Genomic DNA, 18,389 nt, shown 5'->3' with positions numbered 1-18,389 from the left:
ACCGTCGCTCGCAAGCTACGAGGCAAAACCCCTGTATCAAACGTGATTCGTCCGTTGTCTTTTTGAATCCCTATCATCTTCGAACGTCGCAGACGAGAGAGAATGCTTTTCCTTTACATGTATGAAGTGCTCCTCGCCGGCTTTCCAGGTATACTTCGCCCCCGGGTGATCAGCTGACAGACGTGAATTTCCGGGAATCCCTGTTAGTGTCTCTCGAATTGTACCTCCCTTCACCTCATAGTCATCCCAAAAGCTACCTCTCTTCCTCAACTCAGGAACAAGCAGCTCCACAATATCATCAAACGTGCCTGGCATGGTTGCGAACTTGAAGTTGAATCCATCCACATCCGCAACTTCTGCCCAGCGCTCCAACTCGTCAGCGACAGTCTTAACGCTCCCAATTATCTTAACCCCCATACCGCCAACGATGAGATAGTCGGCTATCGTCTTCTTGTTCCATTTCAAATTCTCGCTTCCAGGCACTGTAGATGCCCAGTTGTTCACCAACGTCTGCACCGCCGGCTCGTCGCCGAAACGAACATCCTGCTCATCGTCATACTTGTTCAAGTCGTATCCTGAGAATCCGCCAAATAGCGCTAGCGCGCCTTCGCGATTGCCGTACTTGACCAGCTCCTGGAATTTCGCCTGCGCGGCTTCAACCGTTTCTGCGACAATCACTAGTACGGCAGCAATCAACTTCAAGGATCTCCCATCGCGGCCTTGCTCTGTTGCCTGCTTTCGGATATCGTCTACGGATTTCCGCACGAGCTCAGGAGTGTGACCGCCTAGGAAAATAGCTTCGGCATGCTTGGCTGCGAATGCTTTTCCGGCTTTGGAAGTTCCAGCCTGGAAGATGAATGGTGTTCGTTGAGGAGATGGCTCTGTGATATGAGGGCCAGGGACGTTGAAGTATTTGCCTTTGTGATTTATCTTGCGCACACGTGTTGGGTCTGCGTAGGGCGACCCAGGGCCTCCGGGAAGAAGAACTGCATCGTCGCGCCATGACCCTTCCCATAGTTTATACGTTACGTCGAGGTATCTATGCCCAAGGTCAGTCATGTATTCGTACGAGGGAGGCAGGGAAATTGAGTTCAGGGCTAGAGAGTGTAAATCGCTGTCCTTCCGCCTAAAACCATCCAATCGCAGGGTGGAAATCATACTCATCTGCAATCCTGTATCTCTCATCATGCTCAACTTGCGTTTCCAGCCCTAGATTCTTCGCCGCAGATTCCAAATAAGACGTAACGACATTCCAAGCCACCCGACCATTAGTTAAATGATCAAGTGTAGAGAATCTTCGCGCCAACATGTATGGCTGTTCATAGGTAGTCGAGGACGTGACGCCGAACCCGATGCTTTCTGTTGCCGCAGCCATGGCTGAAATGCTCAGAAGTGGGTCATTGCTAGGGAATCTAGGAAAATATGGTAAGCATTTTGCGACTTCATAGACCGAATCTGAATTGCTAGGTAGAACTCACTGCGCTGCAGCTTCTACGGCTGGATCAAGACTACCTTTGTACACATCGTATCCTGCGAGAACATCTGCAAAGAAAATGCAATGGAACTTTGCTGCTTCAAGCTTCTTTGCCAAGTTCACCCAATGCTTGATATCCTTGTATTTTCTTCCTTGATCGCCGGGATAATTAAACAGTCCCGGGTTAAGATGTGCAGGTGTCTGATGCACGAAAGCGTTTAATACCAACTTCTTTTTAGCTGGCGGGTTGGCCATTGGGAAAGCGCAAAGAGAATATTGCAAATATTTTAGGGATTGAACATAGGATCCAAAAACTTCTTTAGAATAATTTTGAGTAGTCTGAGGCGGTCCTCGCATACTTGTTGCGCTCCGAACTCGCATTAGCGCTAGTCCGGAAATAATTATTGCGCCATAACGTAGCGTAATAGCGATACAACTACAAGATGCTTGCCTGATCCAATAAAGCCAGAGAACGAGTCATTATGTATTGCTGCTATCATGGTGTTGACTCATGGTCGACGGATAATATTTCCCTTTCGTCGTGGTTTCCAGTCAGGTACAGTGATTCAACGATATAATACGCTTAAGAGGATTTTCAAAGCGCCTACGCCAATACGCTTCTCCCGAGGGCAACTTCAAAACACGCGGAGTCGTACCGTTTCGCAGACCCATTTTAACGGGGCAACCAGTCTTATATTGAAGGATGGGAGCCTATGCGCCATCCTCCCGTCAATCGCATAGTGAGAGTTGCTAATCATACGCTTACATCCAAGGATCGAACCAGGGTGCCGGAATTCGGAGACTTGATACATGTCGTGCTTTCGATAGTCGAGAAAATCTCCACCATCTAAAAGGCGATAGTTTCGGTTCGGTGATCCGCGCAAAGTAAGCATCGGTGATACGCTGCTTCTTCACTACCATCGCCTTAGCCCGTGCCACTTCGTCTAAATCCGAGAGGAAGGAACAACAGGGCCAGGGCTAGCACCTCTGTGGGTCCATCTCGCGTCAACTTCCCGGAATCTAGACCGAATTCATGCAGAAATGTAGGCACGCAATAACTGAGTGGAATTGGAACATAGAGAAGCCTTGAGATACAGTGATGTCCATATAATCCCATCACCCATTCGCATTTCGTCGACCAACAATACGAGACTCAACTCTTCCAAATCATCACTGCCTCTCTTATCACAATGGAGGACGGTACAGCACCGCCGAAGGCGACTCGAAAATGGTACCACTGGTATTCACCAGATGACACACCTGAAGAACGGCGGCTTCTCTTGAAACTCGACATTCTCATTATTCCTATCGCGCTGCTGTCTTTTTGGATCAAGAACATGGACTATGCCAACATCAGTAAGATTTAATCCCGCTCTTCTGTACTAGTATTAGCTAACTTGAGTAGACAATGCATACGTTTCCGGAATGAAAGAAGAACTGCACTTTTTCGGCAATGAACTTGTTCAATTCCAGACAGTCTTCACCATCGCTTCCGTTGTTGGACAATTGCCGTTCGCGTTCCTGTTTCCAAAAGTGCCAATGTACATCCTGGTCCCGAGCATGGAGCTTATCTGGGGAGTCTTCAATCTCCTACAGTTCAAAAGCCAGAGCTTTGGCGAAGAACTCGCTTACCGTTTCATGGTTGGAATCTTTGAGGTACGAAGAAGGAATATTGTCTCGTCATAGCTGTTGCTGGTGCTAACCGATGATAGAGTGCGTTCTTTCCAGGTGTTCAATACGTCCTTGGCTCATGGTACCTGGGGCATGAGATCGCTCGCCGCGGAGCCTTCTTCTACGTTGGACAAACTGTCGGCGCTCTATCCACCGGCTTACTCACTGGCTCTATTGCGACCACTTTCGCTGGACGTCACGGTCTATCGGGATGGCGATGGATGTACATCTTCACGTCAGTGATTACATTCCCGATTGCGATAATGGGATACTTCCTTTGGCCAGGAACTCCTCTTAAGCCAAATAAGCTTTTCCTGACTGATAGCGACGTTGCACTTGCCCGCAAGCGTCTTGAACGTCATGGCCATATGGATAGCAATGATGTGGAGAACCCTAGCTTGAACTGGACGCAGATCAAGAAAACGTTCCGGGGTTGGAGAGTATGGGTTCTCACAATCTGGGATATCACATTCTGGCTTTCCGGCCTTCATGTTTCAGGTGGAACATACCTCTTATGGATAAAGAGTTTGAAAAGGTACGGTGTGAAAGACATTAATAACCTTGGCTCTACTGCCCCAGGGGTGGGCATTTTGTATCTTCTTGTATTCTGCTTTGCCTCGGACATGTTTCTGGGTCGTCCATTGGCGCTCTCCATCTCCTATGCATGGAACATGATCGGCGTGCTTATCTTGGTCATCTGGAGCGTCCCAGAGTCTGCGAAGTGGTTCGCCTACAACACCATTTATGGAGCGACGGTCATCTCCCCTGTTTTTCACGGCTGGGCGAACGACATCCTGAAACATAACAGTGCAGAGCGAGCATTTGTGCTTGTATTCATGAACTCCGTGGCTCAGGGTATGTCGGCCTGGCTTCCGCTGCTAGTTTTCCCGACCGTGGAAGCACCTAGGTTTAGAAAGGGCTTTCCGTTCACGCTAGCGGTTTCGTTCTTGTTCTTGGGGATGACGCAGGTGGTGAGACACCTTCATAAACGGCAAGAGTACGTCGCCTCCTTCTAGAAGACTTCAATTTCTAACTCTTTGTAGGAGACTGCACGGACTCGCAGGTAAAGCGGTTGTCGAATCCTTGGAGAAGGCCGCCGAAGAAACTTCGGAGGGGAAATCGAAAGCCCCGGTAGTGACATCTTCAGTGCTGTAGTGACCATGTCTTTTAACTTAGATAGCTTTTAGAAGGAGTCAGAGCATGAGCAGGGAAGGGGTCGCTTCAGGCACGCCTTTGAAGAAGTCGAGCAGGGTAAAAAAGTTGAGATGTGTGCTCCTTTGAGCTTCTCGTCGATACACATAACAATATGAAAGATCCACTAGCAGTTTTGTGTTGAGATTGCGCTGTTTCCGTGATGGCTTATATCTGTATATGCATAGGCCTACTTGCTTGGGTCAAAGATAAGAGAGATGTAGTTGTAACACTTGAGGTCTCTTTTAACACCGCGCTAACTAATATATCATTTCCACAATACCTCACAAGAAGACGAACCGAACATCCTAGAAGTTAGTCCAGTTTTACTTTCTTATCGCCTATTGCCTCTATCAACTCTTTCGCATCCATTTCGGCAGTACCTTCTGGCCGAGAAAGTATAGTTTCTGCCAGAGCACGACCAGTCTCTATAGGGCTTAGACTGACCTCACGGTCAAGCTCCCAGAAGCCCCAAAACAGGGATAGTATAGCGAAGAGACAGAGTAACATCATCCCCGAAGCGAGCCATAGGGTGATTAACTCGGCGTTGTAGGCTAACTGGGCCACAGTCTGCTTCCAGATAGGGTATTCGCTGGACTTATTTCCTTGGAATTACAGCCATCAATCAGTCCCAGTAGAAAACTCATTCGAAGGAACTTACCGGTTGTAGAATACCAAGCTATCCAGAACATAACCTCGTGTAGATTCCATATAAGATCCTCGGTAGCATTTTTCCATCTGCGCGGGCACGAATCATTCTCCCATTTATCAAATTCGGCGTCCCAGTACACATTCACAAGCGTTCCCAACGCTGGCTCCACGTCGTAGCCTCCATCTTCGGATCTTCCGGTCGAGTACCCAAAAGACATTAGGTAGTAGTACCCGAAGTACTCCAAAGCCGCTAGTGGCCCAGCCGGTGTATTGTCCTGAGCTGGTAGATCACCAGGAGAAGAGACGTTCGACAACATCTGAGGCCAGTGGGTACGATTCAGTCGGAGGTTGTTATGTTGGCTTACGACATCATACTTGACTACGGCAGTGCGGAAAGTGCGCTTTTCTACGTTGATGGAGCTGTTGCATTTGTTGTCCGCATACGACATGTACGAATGTGTCATTAGCAGTACCGGGCTTCCAGTCGCATCTAAGCTTCGGTTGAATGAAATACTGAATAGTGTGGCATTCGCGTTCTCTGGCGCCGTCAAATCTACCCAGTTGACCTCGGAAGATACATGTTCAACATATATGCCAGCAGCTGCTATCGAACCTGAACAATTACCATCGCTGCATCCCACGTATGTCGTTGTGGATCGATTCATGTGCCAATCTTGGAGTAGCCGGTCCAGTTTTCCGTCTCCGAGTAGCTTCGCTGGTGCAGTATTGTCGACTCGTCCAACCCATCCGTCGGTTATAATTTTATTCAGGCCCATGAGAGTTTCCTCGTATTCATAGGTAAAGTTTTTAAGTACTGGCGTGATCGATCGTTGCAACAGTGGTCCATCTGCTACACTCACGGCGCTTGTGACCAGAAAGACGAATATGGCCCAGTAGGTCCATGCCTTGTGATGAAAAAGTGCTCGGAGAGTATCTATGATTCCGGTGCCTTTCCCCTTGCTCCAGATGTAATGCAGATCTGCGAGAGTTGTGCCCTTTCGCAGGGTTCGCCACCACACAATAGTAATGCCTTCAGCACAAACGTACTTTTGGATAGTACCAGATATGTTTGAAAGCAGCGAAAGCAGTACGGCTGGTTGAACGGATGGAGCGTAGGGAATCCATGAAGCGACGGGCCGTCCCCTTGCGGTGTAGACGATGGCGATGCAGCCGACAATACAGGACAAGGATAATACAACAAGGCAAAAGGCAAGAATTGGAGTAGGCTGGCTGGAGTGTTGCCTTGGCTGCATATCAGGTAGGGACGATTTCTTAGGCGTCATGGTAGCCTGTTTAGGCATGTCGCAGTGTAGCAATTTCCGGACTCCACCTCGGTCTGTCAAGATGAATGAGTAGGTGCGAGCCACTATCTACACCGGGTCCACGCCAATTTAAACATACACGAGAGCTGAAGAACATCATGCACGCTATGGTTGCTTTTCCTAGCCTTGCTGCTCGGACAGACGTGGTGGGCAGCCACAGCGCTTATCGGACCTATTACATAACAGCAAAAGCACATCACCGGAAGGCGCCTTTACAGGCATGTTTTCTTCTACCTAGGGTCAGGCTGTAAAAGACTGCTGCACTTAATTATCTCTCAGCCAGCTGCATGCAACTAGCTAATTACTTCAACTTTTCTATAACAAAAAAGCGAGGGTTGCTTAAGGTTACGCTATATTAAATAGATTTATGACCAAGGAGGCGCTATCGAGAATGTATACAAGAATAAACAAGAGCACGCCCACAGACTGCCCGATGTAGTTACGAAACAACTTCAAGATTATCTCGAGTTATTTGGCCTGCATCCGAAAATGAAACAGGCGCTGAATGTGAATCTAGATCTTGCGATGTACGTCTTCTCAGAAGCACTTCGGACCGATAGGTTGGGGACCCGGCGGGCTTGCTTGATCCTGACGGATAGGGTTGGGGGCCATTTAGCTGCTGGAAAATATCAAAAGAGAGGCACGTGTAGTTGGAGCGGTTTAAGAGAGGATTTGTAGTTGTTTTGCCTTATTTAATTTAAAGGTAGATGATGAAAAGCAAGTACTTGGGTATCTTTACAAAGGAAAAACACATTTTAAGTTATGAAAGCGTAAAGGGTGTCGCATGTTGAACTGCTCTTCGCAGTTATCGCATGAGGCTGGCATGTGCAAGGATGTCGGTCGCTTCGGTATACTGCCGCTCCCCCGTAGTTGGATTCAGTTCCGTTGGTTGCTGCGACCCAATTTTGCGTTGCGGTATCTTCTCGTTCGTTGTGTTGCAAAACCGCTTTTACGATTTGCACAAATTCGCTCCTCTTCTCCCTTCCATCGTCGCCTCCGCCATTGCTCTGATTCGTAGGTGTTTCCTGCAATTAAAAAGAGTACTCGCGGCGGAGGCATCTCAGGGAAACGGTCGGACCGCTAACAGTCGTAGGGCTTGAGGACCGTCACGTGGGTTTGTAGCTCAGGATAAGAGACATTGAAGGTGCCCAGCCTACGTCATTTGGTGGTACCAGTTCAGGCAACGTTGCTGACCCGATAGCTAATGTAAGCCGTAGCTGGTAGAAGGCAAACGTTGCCAAGATTGTAGCCAGGATGGGTCAGGAACGCAAGGTTCTCTGGAACAAAACGGTCTGCTACGCCACAGCATACCCATGCATGCCAGGAGTGGACAGGCGGGGTCAACTGTGGGACCAGCTGCGTGGTGGTACAACGACCGGTGGACAGCCCCTCAATCTGGGCAATGGTTCATGCGACCTGCATAGCCGATTCTAAACCGCTGGGTGGCTCAGTGTTCGTGTTTACTGTTGATTTGCCACGTGCAGCTGGTATTTGCGTAATTTCAGGTTCTTCTCGCAAAGCGTTAGAAGGTGCTTGATGTCAGAAGCTGGATCCAGAGCGTAATGGGATAACACCAGCCCTCCGTCCTTGCATCTTTCTCTTCGGTGCGCTTTTGGGTATATTCTTGCTGAAGTTGACCACACTCTTCATTTCCTTGAACCTTTTCATGTTTCGGGGTGAGAGTTTTGTTTCATCAACACCGTTATCAAGCAAAAGAGCTACGAATTCGCGCCGATTGTGTGAGACAGCTAGATCGAGGACTGTGGAAGGCTCAGAGTCCTTAGCGTTAACATCGGCCCCAAACTCGAGCAAGATCCGTGCTAGTTCAATGTCACCACGTTGAGCTGCTAAATGTAGAGGGGTTCGCTGCACGCCATCGATTGAATTTGCGAGTGCTGAGCCTTCCGCATGTTGCCGAAGAATTGTACGGATATCCTGATGGCGTGCATCATTGCCTTTGCAATTTGCGATTTGGAAGTGGAAGTCTACCCAGTCGCTATTGGGCTTCGCGGGTGTAGGGTCTGGTATCGATGCCTGGCGACTGCGCGAAGTGGTCGATGAGACAGACAGTCGAGTGCCTGAGGTTGATGATGAAGTTCTCCGCGTTGGCGGGTCGAGTTCATGCTCATATAACGTCTCGGCTTGGGATAATGTCCTACTTGGAGGTTGTATGTTGGAATCTTGCATCATATCTTCTAGTTCGCTTCTTACTGTGGTCGTTTGTTGCTGCTGGCGGTCAGTTTGACAATTTGCACACCGCGCGGTATAGCTCTAGAATCTCTCACCATAGGAAGTGCTTCTGATGTACGACGGTCGATTACCGCTGTCATATGACTGTTGTGATGTTAGTGATACCTTAGGTCGGACATAGAACTGTGCTCACAGTGTCCAACAGCTGATGCTCTTATGAATCTGGTCCATGAGACGCTCAATGTCTTTAATGGCATCCTCAATATCCTTTTTGGACCGATCCGATCTTATTTTCAGAACCATCCTCTGCAAGAGAGTGTTTGTACTTCGTGATTCAAGCCCTTTGACTGTGGCTTGAACCTCCTCAAGTCGGCGACGGCATCGTTTGAGGTGTTCACGAACGAAACGGGAAGGATCATCTTCGCGAGATCGGGCGTGCCTACAGGCTGATTCTACCTCCTTAATGAGCTTGTGAAGGTCATAAAGATTGAAAAGCAGCTTCTCGATATACTGATCAATGACTTGAGCTTCCTTGATGAAAGTGACGGTCTCCTTGATTATTGCCAGTGACACCGTCGCTATGGTAATAATACTGGAGACTGGCTCCGCCATGACGGCTGTGACTTAGTGAGTGGGTCCCGGCCGATATTAAAGCGTCAAGAACTGTTGGTTCAGGAAGCTGCTGTTGGGTGTATAAGGCTGAGTGGAGAAAGGCGAAATGGAACCAGCGAAAGTAAAGACTTCTCTGTACGAACAGTGCATATAACGGGGGACAGTCTGGTCCTGAGGTGGCTGAGCCATGCGCGTGGCACGTAGTCGTGACGAGAGATGACAATTCGCTTCAAATTCAAGGCAACCGTATGGCAGCTACGTCTTTAGGTGTCGCCCCGTTGACGCTGGTTCCTTCAAAGCGACACAGAAAGAGAAGAAATTTGACGAAATGATATTTTAGTGTTGGGGTGAAAGAAGGCCAGGTTCAGGGTAACTCGGCGAGCGGGGAAGTTTGATGACAGCGGTTCGCAGATCGCGTACGCAGACACTCACGTGTAAGCCACTGGATGTGACAACTGTTCGAGCAGAAGGGAGACATAGGAGGGTGTAGGCTGAGCATAGCAAATTTGCGGGGGCGAAGTAGGGTAGCAGCTCAGCCTCTCCACACACGGGGCATGTGGGTGGAAATGCAGGCCCTGCGCACCTTTCGTGGCGAACCAAGTAGCGTACGAACAAACTCGGTGGGCGTGAGGGACGAAGCAGGCTGAATTGCTTCGAGGTGCATCGTGATGCAATAGCTGAGCAGCTAAGCCTGCGCAAATTGGTGGCTGACACCCTGATTGGCCAGGTTACGGAATACGAGAACGTAAAAAGCAAGGCAACCAATCCCAGCCAGGTCACACCGTCACGAAATCTCACTGCCTACGCCGAGCCACCACTAAATATCTTCTTGGTTCCTTGGTGGTCAATGGAGATCGGAAGCTGCGTGGTACCGCGTCCGGGGAGAGACTCCGGTCAGCCTTGTGCGCCTAAGAAGATTTCCAAAGCGCCTTGGCGATGTATGTACGTTGAGAGACTTAATAAAGCGCTTCTTGCTATTCGAATGACAGTTTGTGCACGGCGGCTCGACATCGTGTCGTGAGCCTCTGTTTGGATAATGAACACGATCTTGAATACAGCAAGAGCCACGGAAGAGCATAGTCAGGTAATTTGCTGCCACACAAAGACCCCCTCTAATTTTAGATGCAAATATACTTACAATAGGTGGTCTTGGAAGCTAATCACTACTTAGAAAATGGGTCGCAATATACTCGTCGATCGCAGATTGGTTGCGGATCACGTCCGATCAACGGGACCAAGACAGACGTTGGTGAAGCCTTTTGAACCTGTCTGGGTTTTGTTGACAACTTTGTAGTATCGACAACCCATTCTTGACTTTTGATGATACAAGAGTCGAGGCCAGGACCGGACGCACTGAGCTTGAAGAATATGTCTGGCAATTTGTAGTCCAAGCAGATTTAAAGGATAAATTCGAGTTACTCAGGTTTGGAGCCCGTCTTGCTCGAGACAAACATGAGGCAATGAGTAGATATGCCGATGAACTCACGGAGCCGGAGAAAAAACTGTTGGAAAAGGAGAAGGAGAAGGAAACCGGCTTCTGGAAGCAGTCCAAGTTTTTCCGAGCCACAATTATCACTGCCAGTCTAGGTGGAATGATTCAAGGATGGACACAGAGCGTCAATAACGGCACGGCTTATGGCATGCCGGATGAGTTTGGCTTGTGTTATCGTAGTGCTAACTGCAGCGCTGCACAACTATGGACCTTCGGTATGCTGAACGCGATCCCGCTACTTTCTGCGGGAATATTTGGCACCATCGCTGCAGATCCATTGCAAGAGATAGTTTTAGGCAGACGAGGTAGTGTAATGCTCTCGTGTGCGATCACTATTGCTTCTACGATCGGCGCCTCTGTCACGCAAAATGTTGGCCAGCTAGCGGCTTGTCGAGCGATCAATGGAATTGCTCTAGGTGCAAAAGCGTCAATCAGTAAGTCAACTCTATTATGCTCGAAAGGGTGTCAGAGGCCAAAAAGGCAAAGAAAATTTCGCCTCTGGACTGCAGTTCTGACATTTCAGTAGTTCCCATTTATTCCGCTGAGCTCTCACCGGAACATATTCGAGGGGCCATTTTGGCTAATTGGCAGCTGGCAGATGCCGCCGGTAAGCAATAGAGATCAAATTCCTCTATAGAACTGACGGTGGCAGGCATCTTCTTTGGGTTTCTTGCCAACCTATTAGTCGTGATTTACGTGGGCGACCCATTCAGAAGTTGGAGAATCCTTACCAACACAGTCTTGGTGCCCACTGTTCCTTTGCTAATAATGATTTATCTCATGCCAGAGTCCCCTCGATACCTAGTGAAGCATGGAAAGTACCGGAAAGCACTCCAAGCATTCGAGCAAATTCAGACAACATGGCTTTTGTGCAGCCGGGACTTCATGTATGCGCATGCCCAACTGGACTTTGAGAGTCGGTTATTAAAAGGACACGCAAACGAGTATGGAAACCTCGCCGAACGGATTGATGTAAGCACACAAGGGTCACTTGGAGCTCTACCCGGTCCTTTGCCACATGGTCCTCAGCCCCAGAGTAATGCATCAGATACATCCATCTCGCAAGGAAGATCAATTGATTCGGTCGAGCCGATACCAGACATATCGTCATTGAGTGTAAGCAGGATAGCACAACCTAGAGACAGCCACCAACAGTCCAGCCAACAGGACGAACAAAGCCGTGAAAGAAGCATCGAACTCGTAGTTCTCAATCGATCAACAAGTGAGCTCTCGAGCCTGAACATCGATCTAGGAATTCAACGGGCTAAGAAAAGAGACAATCCATACTCATACCACATTGGAGTAACGGGCTATTTTAATCGACTCGTTCAACTCTGGGAGAACAAACGTTGCCGCAGAGCACTTCTGAGTGCTTCCACCGCAATGATTAGTCAGCAGATGACTGGCGTCAATACCAGTACGTAAACTCGTGGTTCAAACAACGATGGATATAGATGCATGTGTCTAGACTACTTCGGGTAGCCTTGCGTGCCTACTAGTCTTCTGAAGGCTGCCTGGAACTTGTCGGGCATACTTCGCTTCCTTCCCTTTCTAACTCGCTGGACGATTCTATTCCAATTCTAAGTTCTTTCACTGACTACACTTATTAGTTGCGTTTCTAGGTACAATTGTGTGGGAAAACTCTCTCGTCAATACAGACTCGCAGACCCATGTGAAAAGCGACGCCCGGACTGCTGCCATCATTGGCCTTGCCTTTGGCGCAGCAAATTATGTCTTCGGCCTTCCAGCGTACTGGCTATCGGATAAGATTGGCCGCTCGATCATGCTTGCCCTCGGGCTTCCAAACATGGCATGGTCAATGTTGGTGTTTGCATTTCTGTTCAAGATCCCCAACGAATCCGTCCGAGTGCCGCTCGTGAGCATTTTTGCGATTGTCTTTGTGGTGTTCTATGCTCCAACAGCGGGAACGTCGCCCTTCTCAATATCTGCGGAGGTGAGTTCTCTTCCCCACGAACTACGCCCAAGACAATATCTAACGAAAGACTTCGCCTCTAGGTGTTTCCCTTGGTATGTAACGCCCGTGATTGAGCTGTATGTGACACATACACTAACCTCATCATCTAGGTATCTCGTGAAGCAGGCATGGCCGTGTCTGTCGCCGTTAATCTACTAGGAGCTGGGGTATTGGTGCTTGTATTTCCTTGTATGTAAGACTCGTGTAGGAACCGCTTGAGACACCTGCTGATTCCATACCCCAATCTTTAGTCCTCCTCCATCAGATTGGCGCAACTGGTGCACTGTCAATCTTTGCAGGCCTAAATATGATAGCATTTGTGCTAGTGTACCTGTTCGTTCCGGAGACGAGAATGCGAACGCTGGAAGAGTTACAGTATACTTTCGATTTACCTACTAGATGGCACATCTCATACAGGGCTGGTTACATCCGAAAACACGTAGTGCAAAATTGGTGGAAGTACTTGACGGGCAAGTCAAAAGAAGTAGAACCACCGATTCCTTTTTATGAGTGGGCGAGAGTGGTTCATGGAGAAAGGGAGGACGCCAGCTGAGCAGTTTAAGTTATAATAAGTGAGGTGAAAATAACCGCGACAAAGAGAAAGTAGATATGAAGAGCTAGAGTGAATCAATGTCATGTTTCTTGGTTTGTCGATGTAGGTGCCTTAACATGTTCGTTTATCCAGAGTCGGGAAAGCATCTCTCCTTCAACGTCCACCCCATCCTCCGAACGTCCTCGTTTTCACAACTCTTCCAACTGTCTAATAACTGCTTTAGCTTCTCCTTCAGAACCTTGTCGATGTCATCGAAGTCTTCCACCATCTCCACCAGATAACTCGCAACTTCTACCCTCAACAACTCAGATGCCGTCACCGAGCTCAGCCTTGTCTTCGTAATACTGCCCAGGTATATGGCAGTTAAGCCTCTGTTATGTATAAGCGCATCGTGGAGTGGGTCTCGCTTGCCGTAAAATATGGTACAACGGCCGATTTTCTTCTCAGCGCGATCCACGCTCTTCGAGCTCACGGGGTCGAGGGAGAGGTAGGACTTTAGTTGGGAAAGACTTTTACCACAAAGAGAGCCGCTTATCTCGTCGATGATGGACTTGAGCTGATTTGCAAAGGCCTCGCATTTTCTTTCTCTATCTTTGATCTTGTCACATCGATCTGGCCAGGGATAGTCGAGAAGCAGAAGGCGCCACGGGAAAGTGTCGGGTAAAACAAACGGTTTGCGTTTCGGATTTCGCTCCCAGTCGCTCGTGCGAATGGTGTTAACATAAGCCACCATTGCTTTGACAATTGCTTTGCCATGAGGGTGCCACCAGGGTTGAATCAGGTAGTCGCCTTTCGAGAACCGATGCGTTAGATAGTCCTCTAAAAGAGTGTACGTGGGAGTATCGTTCCACAACACCGCAGTAAATAGCCTGAGAAACTGTTCTTGAACCAACCTAGGCGTTATGGCAGCATGCATCGTAGATAAGACGTCTATTCCAAGCTTTGAAGGTAATTCGAAGATTCGGACATGTTTCACAACTTCGAGGCCTCGTCCATAGAGACCTAGCCACGTTTTCACGTCGTTTTGTGACTTCAGCGCAGGGTCTTCAAGAAGTCTTCTGTTCAGCTGCCTGATAGATGCGGAGGGCGCAATGTTGAAGGTAATGTACGTGACATATTCTTCAAGTACAGTGCGTGGGAGATAGCGCACTCTTGTATTGTCTGCTGACAGTAATAACAGACTCACGCTAAAATCTCGGGGGATCAAAGGGATCTTTAATTCTCTCTGGGCCGTATTTTCAATTCCGTACTTGCGCAGAAACAGGGCTATCCACCTATTTGTTTGCTGCTTGAAGCGTAACACTGTCGGAAGAATGATTCGATCTACAAAAGCCTGCAACTGTTTTATGTCATTTGGCGCATTGCGGAAATGAGACATTAAGGCAGCGAGAATTGGTGAAGATGAGCTTGAAATGTTGGAAACGTCCTCTTGGATTTGAGGAAGCAAAAGAGTTTCTTCGCTCTGGGCCCAATCCATTTCAGTCAAAGGCTCCCGTTCGTTCAAACTTCCGGCCAAGTGTAACGTACGCTCTAGAACAGCAAGTATGTCATTGGAATAACTGGATGAACCAAACTTAAGCATACTCAATAATGCCTTGACGAGGTTTAGGTGGACGTCAATATGCGACGTCATTTGGTAGAGGCTCGAAAGGATTGAGAGAGCATAGTCTTCGTCAACAAACTCCGTTCCTTCAAGTAGCTGTGCAAGAAACTTTTGAGTCGTCACTTTGACAAAGGGTTTGCTCGTGTATTGCTCTGCAGTCTCTCTTGGCCGCAGACCGGATCCAGAGTCGCTTTCTCTTTCACCGGACACTTCTGCCTCCCCATCGCGAGCTTGTAGTTTATCGAAGATCTGGTATGCAAACTCTTTGAAACAAGCCTGGGCGTCGGAAGCCGCGAGCCTACGAAACAGGCTAGGCTTCAACAGTGATCGATGCCAGGAGCTTGACTTCGGTTTATGTAGGACCGTCCGAATAGCGACCTCCGTCGCCAAGTCAGGTCTATCACTTTCGCCCAGACGTACGATTAATGTCATAACTACTTCATGAATCGTTTGGTATGTACTTGAATCCTCATCGGTCGCGTCTAACGCTCTGACAACACTCTGGACAAGCTGGGCTAACATAGGTGGAGGTATTGAGTTGAGATGGCCTCGAATACTTCTGACTGCTGTAAAAGGGTTCGGTATGTCGCTCGACAGAAATTCGTCGTCGAGGTACAGAACTGGATACCGGGGCTCGTATTCGGTAGGAAATGGGCCCTCCAATAGATGGTTGTCCGATACGTATCTAGTATCAAGATAGAGTAAAGCTGACAAGACCCCGCCTTCGCCCATTTTACGTGATGAGTTCCACATCGTATGCGCGCTAACCTCTAACCCAGGGACTTGAGGCGGTACTGATTCGAGCTTGTGATGAACGGTAGGCTGAAATCGTGTTTGCTCGAGAACGGCTAGGGAAAGATCGATATACGTCAACTTGCCAAGGTCTCTTTTACGGAAATTTGGTCTCCCTGAAGTAAACGGGTTCCATTCACATGGCTCTAGTGGGTTGGCGGTTTCAGGAATCAAGGGCCAGGTCGCGCAATTTTCAAGAGCGAGTTCTTGCGGTGGCCACTCCTTCAAGTACTCCGGTTTTTGGCAACTCCAAAAGCGAACAGCTTCTTCTCCATCCATTCTGCTTTGGCTCAACGAACTAATGGCGAAATCCCAAACCTTTTTGACGCGTTTTTCTTTCTCCGCCTTCTGAATTGAACTTGGTATATGAAGCTGCAGGGCATACGGATAGCTATCCACGAAAACCCCAATAGCCTTATGCCAATCACCCTCTGTCGGGACAGAAAGAAGCGCTGCAGCCGGGTCTGGAAACAAAGTAGCTTGCACACGGGATGCTAGGTATGGAGCACAGCCCCCCAGATTTTCCATATTTATATTCCATGGCGCCGTGAGATACTGAATTGGCAGGCCACGTGGAAACGGTGTGGGGAGCGCTGCCGTAATTGGGTAGAGCCTCGATCGCAGTTTTACCCACAGCTCATCTCTCGATTTAGCCAAGTTGTCGAAGAAGGTCACAGTCGACATGTCCTTCGACTCGAGTTCGATCATTGATCGAGCCATACACCCAAGGATCCCTCGTAAGCTATTGGCTCCCAGCCTTTCAAAGTCTTCTTGATTAGCTTTCTCCTCGATCGAAATCAACATTGGAATGGTGGGTTCCCATAGACTATGATATACATCTTCGTATGATGCCTTGTATATGTTCTTGATGGTCGGTGAGAGATTGATGCGATCCTGGATGACGGTGGAAAACAGGTTGAAAGTACCTTCCCAATCTCCAGACGAGAAAGAAGGCTCGCATAAGGCTGTACATGCCATCTCGAACATGTTTAACAGGATTGCGTTGGCCTTTTCAACACGGTGCCGTAATTCCGACATGGAAAATTGGCTTCCAAGCGGTTCAGGGGCGCCCGAAAGCAACCTGGATGATTCCTTGGGATAAAATCGGGGATACATCTCACGAATTGTCCGAGGATCGCGAAGGAAACGTTTTGTCCACTCTATGGTCTCTTGGTATATCACCAACGATCCGCTGCCGATGGCAGCAAACAACGCAGACCTAGCATGAAATCCACGATCTTCCGGTTGGGATGCAGAAGCAGCTTTCTTCTTTCGATCTTGCAGGTATATTGTCGCAAGCTTCTGTGCCTCTTCTTCATTGCCACTGCTGTGCTGTAAGACAATTTCATATATATCAGGATCCCCATTGTGGCCTCCATGAGTCGACGCGACGTAGAGAACGGAGTTTGAGTTTCCGGGTTCTACGAGGTCCTCGTCTCCTCTTGCTTTCCGTAAACGACTGGAGAGTGACAATGCCTGTTCAGGGCCTAGGCTGTTGAGTAACTCGTAGCTGAGAGATCCTTTAATCCTTTTGAGGTCTGCATCGACATTTAGATCGAGGCCCGTTGATTCCTGAAGGACGAGCCGTAACAGTGAGTAGCGCCGTCCTGGAGAGATGCGCTGCAAAAAACTGTCCCAATCTTGGAGTCTTTCCAACGAAGACGTGCCGAACAGAGGGTGAGAGCACAATCTTCTCAATTGCGTTTCGAAAAGTTGCGGTCTACGCGACCAGCACTGCGCAATTAGGTGGCTAACATCGTCCACCGTGTGAGTAATCTCTTTCCCGGCAGTAGGATGTGCCTCCATGTACTGCATTGTCAAATGAACTATTTCTAGGACATTCTCCCATTTTGCGTGTCTCTTGACAGCGCGTTTAAGAAGAGGTCTGATGAGTTCGTTGATGAAAAAGTTGTCGTCCATCTGAGACGACTCAGATTTGGCTAGTGTGCGTAGAATAGTGCGAGAAAATTCCATTGTGGCCGAAAAGCCGCGCTCAGGTGTGTTTACTGAGGGAAACTGTTTGATAAGGGACTTCAAGTCCTGCTCGTTGAAGGCTTTGGTATGCTCACCATCCAGATATTGCAAATACTTCCTCCTCATGCTTTCTGGGTGATTACGAAACAAACCTCGTGCTCTTGCATGTCGCCAGACTCCTTTCATGTTCATCGAAGTAGCTTCCTCGATTGACTCTTCCGAGCATGCGGGCACAAGAAGCCCGTAATATTTCGATAACGGCCGCCGGTCAGTCGTCTTGAATAACGCATCTGGGAATGCGCTTGGATGTAAGCCCTTGAACAACTCTGTATAGCACGCTCTCTTCTCATTCAAGTCTTTCCCTTTCGCACAACGACCGATGGCTTCACAAGCCTGCCGTATTTCAAGCACAGAGAGGTCCTTGAAGATGTGCAACACACCAGCTGTACCGCCGATGCCGCCCCACGTTTCTTTCCATCTCGATGAGCAGAGGCCGAGTTCGAGTTGCTTGATTGCGAGCTTTCTCACCAACACGGATTTGTTTTGTGTCAAGGCCTCGCGAATAACTTTAGGGGACTTTGAGACGCCAAGCCAGGGTGCGAATGTGAGAGGCGGGACTGCGCCTCGTTCAACGGCTTGAAGGAGTTGAGTTGTGATTGATACAACCGAGTTAGAGTTTACAAGGTCAGTGTAGTAATCTCGTAGCTGAGCAGGTGTTGAGATCCGAATGCGCTTGGTGTCTAGCATAGGTGTCATTTTATTGTGAGCCGAAGTTAGCCAAGGAAGTATCTCAGTGCACAGTGGTGCATCGACAGCTGTAGAGACCTTATGGAACTAGTCGGCGTTTTGACCTACAAGAAATTTAAGGCGTACCATGGCGTAAAGGTGA

General features: G+C 48.6%; 6 protein-coding genes across 6 annotated transcripts; 2 read left to right on the top strand and 4 right to left on the bottom strand.

Annotated features, from left to right (window-relative positions):
* Positions 1–36: 36 nt before the first annotated feature.
* On the bottom strand, positions 37–1,729 carry K460DRAFT_428199 (xenobiotic compound monooxygenase, DszA family; the record flags this gene model as incomplete). Its single annotated transcript, XM_040938286.1, has 3 exons — positions 37–1,039; positions 1,161–1,412; positions 1,479–1,729. The coding sequence occupies 3 exons, from the start codon at positions 1,727–1,729 to the stop codon at positions 37–39; spliced, it is 1,506 nt and encodes a 501-aa protein (XP_040791374.1).
* A 935-nt stretch (positions 1,730–2,664) lies between these two features.
* Positions 2,665–4,161, top strand: K460DRAFT_280811 (MFS general substrate transporter; the record flags this gene model as incomplete). Its single annotated transcript, XM_040928431.1, has 3 exons — positions 2,665–2,830; positions 2,880–3,130; positions 3,187–4,161. The coding sequence occupies 3 exons, from the start codon at positions 2,665–2,667 to the stop codon at positions 4,159–4,161; spliced, it is 1,392 nt and encodes a 463-aa protein (XP_040791373.1).
* Positions 4,162–4,476: 315 nt separating this feature from the next.
* On the bottom strand, positions 4,477–6,338 carry K460DRAFT_304299 (uncharacterized protein). The gene is made up of 2 exons (XM_040929973.1): positions 4,998–6,338; positions 4,477–4,941 (listed from the first exon to the last, which is right to left on the bottom strand). The coding sequence occupies exons 1-2, from the start codon at positions 6,286–6,288 to the stop codon at positions 4,652–4,654; spliced, it is 1,581 nt and encodes a 526-aa protein (XP_040791372.1). The 5' UTR covers positions 6,289–6,338; the 3' UTR covers positions 4,477–4,651.
* Positions 6,339–7,628: 1,290 nt separating this feature from the next.
* On the bottom strand, positions 7,629–9,279 carry K460DRAFT_81148 (uncharacterized protein). Its single transcript, XM_040938707.1, has 3 exons — positions 8,693–9,279; positions 8,595–8,643; positions 7,629–8,535 (listed from the first exon to the last, which is right to left on the bottom strand). Exons 1-3 carry the CDS (start codon positions 9,109–9,111, stop codon positions 7,849–7,851), a joined length of 1,155 nt encoding a protein of 384 aa, XP_040791371.1. The 5' UTR covers positions 9,112–9,279; the 3' UTR covers positions 7,629–7,848.
* A 386-nt stretch (positions 9,280–9,665) lies between these two features.
* On the top strand, positions 9,666–13,170 carry K460DRAFT_393790 (MFS general substrate transporter; the record flags this gene model as incomplete). Its single annotated transcript, XM_040935952.1, has 10 exons — positions 9,666–9,731; positions 9,770–10,049; positions 10,101–10,128; positions 10,406–11,037; positions 11,130–11,210; positions 11,256–12,020; positions 12,226–12,557; positions 12,620–12,631; positions 12,689–12,767; positions 12,830–13,170. The coding sequence occupies 10 exons, from the start codon at positions 9,666–9,668 to the stop codon at positions 13,129–13,131; spliced, it is 2,577 nt and encodes an 858-aa protein (XP_040791370.1). The 3' UTR covers positions 13,132–13,170.
* An 85-nt stretch (positions 13,171–13,255) lies between these two features.
* K460DRAFT_353745 (uncharacterized protein) lies at positions 13,256–18,376 on the bottom strand (the record flags this gene model as incomplete). Its single annotated transcript, XM_040931739.1, has 2 exons — positions 13,256–18,325; positions 18,374–18,376. The coding sequence occupies 2 exons, from the start codon at positions 18,374–18,376 to the stop codon at positions 13,256–13,258; spliced, it is 5,073 nt and encodes a 1,690-aa protein (XP_040791369.1).
* Between the last annotated feature and the right edge of the window lie 13 nt (positions 18,377–18,389).

The sequence above is a fragment of the Cucurbitaria berberidis genome (assembly GCF_010015615.1).
Source record: "Cucurbitaria berberidis CBS 394.84 unplaced genomic scaffold K460scaffold_2, whole genome shotgun sequence".
NCBI lineage: Eukaryota > Fungi > Ascomycota > Dothideomycetes > Pleosporales > Cucurbitariaceae > Cucurbitaria > Cucurbitaria berberidis.
The sequence above is the reverse complement of the archived record's forward strand: the minus strand, read 5'-3'. Positions and strand labels throughout refer to the sequence as shown.

Coding starts and splice junctions, on each gene's coding strand:
- K460DRAFT_304299 (XM_040929973.1), bottom strand. CDS start 6,288: ATGCCTAAACAGGCTACCATGACGCCTAAGAAATCGTCCCTACCTGAT. Junction 4,942..4,997: donor AGCTTGGTATTCTACAACCG/GTAAGTTCCTTC, acceptor TGTAATTCCAAG/GAAATAAGTCCAGCGAATAC.
- K460DRAFT_81148 (XM_040938707.1), bottom strand. CDS start 9,111: ATGGCGGAGCCAGTCTCCAGTATTATTACCATAGCGACGGTGTCACTG. Junction 8,644..8,692: donor AGCATCAGCTGTTGGACACT/GTGAGCACAGTT, acceptor ACATCACAACAG/TCATATGACAGCGGTAATCG. Junction 8,536..8,594: donor CATCAGAAGCACTTCCTATG/GTGAGAGATTCT, acceptor GACCGCCAGCAG/CAACAAACGACCACAGTAAG.